General features: G+C 50.4%; 1 protein-coding gene across 1 annotated transcript; it reads right to left on the bottom strand.

The window, feature by feature from the left end:
* Positions 1–289: 289 nt before the first annotated feature.
* On the bottom strand, positions 290–2,510 carry LOC128698415 (PGC-1 and ERR-induced regulator in muscle protein 1-like). Its single transcript, XM_070080626.1, has 2 exons — positions 1,575–2,510; positions 290–1,499 (listed from the first exon to the last, which is right to left on the bottom strand). The coding sequence occupies exon 2, from the start codon at positions 1,308–1,310 to the stop codon at positions 369–371; it is 942 nt and encodes a 313-aa protein (XP_069936727.1). The 5' UTR covers positions 1,311–1,499; positions 1,575–2,510; the 3' UTR covers positions 290–368.
* Positions 2,511–3,539: the final 1,029 nt, after the last annotated feature.

Raw genomic sequence — 3,539 nt, 5'->3', positions numbered from 1 at the left:
ATAATAAATAATCTAATATTAGTAATAAAATAATAATAATAATAATAATAATAATAATAATAATAATAATAATAATAATAATAATAATAATAATAATAATAATAATAATAATAATAATAATAATAATAATAATAATAATAATAATAATAATAATAATAATAATAATAATAATAATAATAATAATAATAATATAATAATAATAATAATAATATAATAATAATAATAATAATAATAATAATAATAATAATAATAATAATAATAATAATAATAATAATAATAATAATAATAATAATAATAATAATAATAATTTTATGTCAATTATGAGAACTGTTTATGAATCACACCTCCCCTGGGAGACCACCATTGGTCTACTCTCTCTCCTTTTCTCTTTGGGTACCACCGCTGGTGTGGCCATGCATGTGTCCTCCTCTGGTACCACCGCTGGTGTGGCCATGCATGTGTCCTCCTCTGGTACCACCGCTGGTGTGGCCATGCATGTGTCCTCCTCTGGTACCACCGCTGGTGTGGCCATGCATGTGTCCTCCTCTGGTACCACCGCTGGTGTGGCCATGTGTGTCCTCCTCTGGTACCACCGCTGGTGTGGCCATGCATGTGTCCTCCTCTGGTACCACCGCTGGTGTGGCCATGCATGTGTCCTCCTCTGGTACCACCGCTGGTGTGGCCATGCATGTGTCCTCCTCTGGTACCACCGCTGGTGTGGCCATGCATGTGTCCTCCTCTGGTACCACCGCTGGTGTGGCCATGCATGTGTCCTCCTCTGGTACCACCGCTGGTGTGGCCATGCATGTGTCCTCCTCTGGTACCACCGCTGGTGTGGCCATGCATGTGTCCTCCTCTGGTACCACCGCTGGTGTGGCCATGCATGTGTCCTCCTCTGGTACCACTGCTGGTGTGGCCATGCATGTGTCCTCCTCTGGTACCACCGCTGGTGTGGCCATGCATGTGTCCTCCTCTGGTACCACCGCTGGTGTGGCCATGCATGTGTCCTCCTTGGGTACCATCCCTGTTGTACTCATGCCTGTGTCCTCCTGCGGCACCATCACTGTTGTACCCATGCCTGCTTCCTCTTTGGGTATCATCCCTGTTGTACCCATGCCTGCTTCCTCTTTGGGTATCATCCCTGTTGTACCCATGCCTGCTTCCTCTTTGGGTATCATCCCTGTTGTACCCATGCCTGCTTCCTCTTTGGGTATCATCCCTGTTGTGCCCATGCCTGTTTCCTCTTGCGGTACCACCACTGGAGTGACTATGCCTGCTTCCTCCTGTGGTACCACCGCTGATGTGCCCATTCATGTTTCCTGCTGGGGTACCACCTCCTGGGCTATCACCTCCTGAAGAACCACCTCCTGGGGTACCACCTCCTGAAGAGCCACTTCCTGGGGTACCACCTCCTGCGCTACCACCTCCTGGGCTACCGCCTCCTGAGGAACCTCCTCTTGGGCTACCACCTCCTGAGGAACCACCTCCTGGGCTACCACCTCCTGGGCTACCGCCTCCTGAGGAACCTCCTCTTGGGCTACCACCTCCTGAGGAACCACCTCCTGGGCTACCACCTCCTGAGGAACCTCCTCCTGGGCTACCACCTCCTGAGGAACCACCTCCTGGGCTACCACCTCCTGAGGAACCTGGGCTACCACCCCTGCTCTCTCTTCTACGCTCGTTCACTACTGGTGGACAAGTGTTGCTCTGAGAACATTTTCCTTCCAGGAAGTACAGTTACATTAAGGATCGCACCTGTTCACATGTAGTCTTTTCTAGTTGCTGTTTAAGAAAGGTTTCAAAATGTTTTATTTCTTATGTATCATCTTTTCGTAGGTGGCCGTAATGATCTGCAGATACATGAAAGCACCTCAGACATGCAATTATACACGGAGAATACCTTTCTTCATCTGCGCTCAGCAGTCCTGCTGCAGGTTCCAAAATATACTGCATATGTAGCTGCCCTTCGTACGCAAGTCTGACCAAAAACACCAATAAATTTGTGGTGTAAAAACAGGATTTTTGATCGCAGTTGATCTTCTCCAGAGAGACGAGTACATGTGTGTTTAGAGTGAGAGAGAAGTGGGTATTACTGCGTAGATTTTCATATTAGTAGCGTCCATGGGTACCTTCAACTACTCTCATCAGCACACACAGCTGCCAGTGTTCATATGGATAATATCCTGCTTGATTAAACACAACTCCAAAGAAAAATTCCATATATTTCCCAGACAGGGGAAGTGATAACAATTCCTGTTAGCTGAAGGAGCAGTTATTATCCATGAATTTTTCTATAAAATTTTGGATTCTCAATTTGATATTTGAATCACAAATTGTGTCCAAAGAATTGTTTTTTCCTCTTCTGGGAAGACTTTCAGCAGCTGCGGGGATGTCACCTGGGGTGGGGATGTCACCTGGGGTGGGGATATCACCTGGAGTGGTGATGTCACCTGGGGTGGGGATATCACCTGGAGTGGGGATGTCACCTGGGGTGGGGATGTCACCTGGGGTGGGGATGTCACCTGGGGTGGGGATATCACCTGGGGTGGGGATGTCACCTGGGGTGGGGATGTCACCTGGGGTGGGGATGTCACCTGGGGTGGGGATATCACCTGGGGTGGGGATGTCACCTGGGGTGGGGATATCACCTGGAGTGGGGATGTCACCTGGGGTGGGGATGTCACCTGGGGTGGGGATATCACCTGGAGTGGTGATGTCACCTGGGGTGGGGATATCACCTGGAGTGGGGATGTCACCTGGGGTGGGGATGTCACCTGGGGTGGGGATATCACCTGGGGAGGGGATGTCACCTGGGGTGGGGATGTCACCTGGGGTGGGGATATCACCTGGGGTGGGGATGTCACCTGGGGTGGGGATATCACCTGGAGTGGGGATATCACCTGGGGTGGGGATGTCACCTGGGGTGGGGATATCACCTGGGGAGGGGATGTCACCTGTGGTGGGGATATCACCTGGGGAGGGGATGTCACCTGGGGTGGGGATATCACCTGGAGTGGGGATGTCACCTGGGGTGGGGATGTCACCTGGGGTGGGGATATCACCTGGGGTGGGGATGTCACCTGGGGTGGGGATATCACCTGGAGTGGGGATGTCACCTGGGGTGGGGATATCACCTGGAGTGGGGATGTCACCTGGGGTGGGGATGTCACCTGGGGTGGGGATATCACCTGGGGTGGGGATGTCACCTGGGGTGGGGATATCACCTGGGGTGGGGATGTCACCTGGGGTGGGGATATCACCTGGAGTGGGGATGTCACCTGGGGTGGGGATGTCACCTGGGTTAGGGATGTCACCTGGGGTGAGAGTGTAACCTGAGGTGGGAATGTCAGCTGGGCCTGGGATTTCAGCTGGGACAGGGATGTCAGCTGGAGTGTGGATGTCAGCTGGGGTAGGGATAACAGTGAACGGGATTACCTTGGAGGAGATAGCATCTGTCTTGTGGTGAGGGACTTGAGACACACTGAGTGCCTCAGTAACAATGTTAGACTCACCATCCCTCAACCACTATATTATATACA

Source organism: Cherax quadricarinatus, unplaced genomic scaffold, assembly GCF_038502225.1.
Source record: "Cherax quadricarinatus isolate ZL_2023a unplaced genomic scaffold, ASM3850222v1 Contig703, whole genome shotgun sequence".
Taxonomy (NCBI): Eukaryota; Metazoa; Arthropoda; class Malacostraca; order Decapoda; family Parastacidae; genus Cherax; species Cherax quadricarinatus.
Note: the sequence above shows the minus strand (reverse complement) of the source record. Positions and strands in the feature narration are given on the sequence as shown.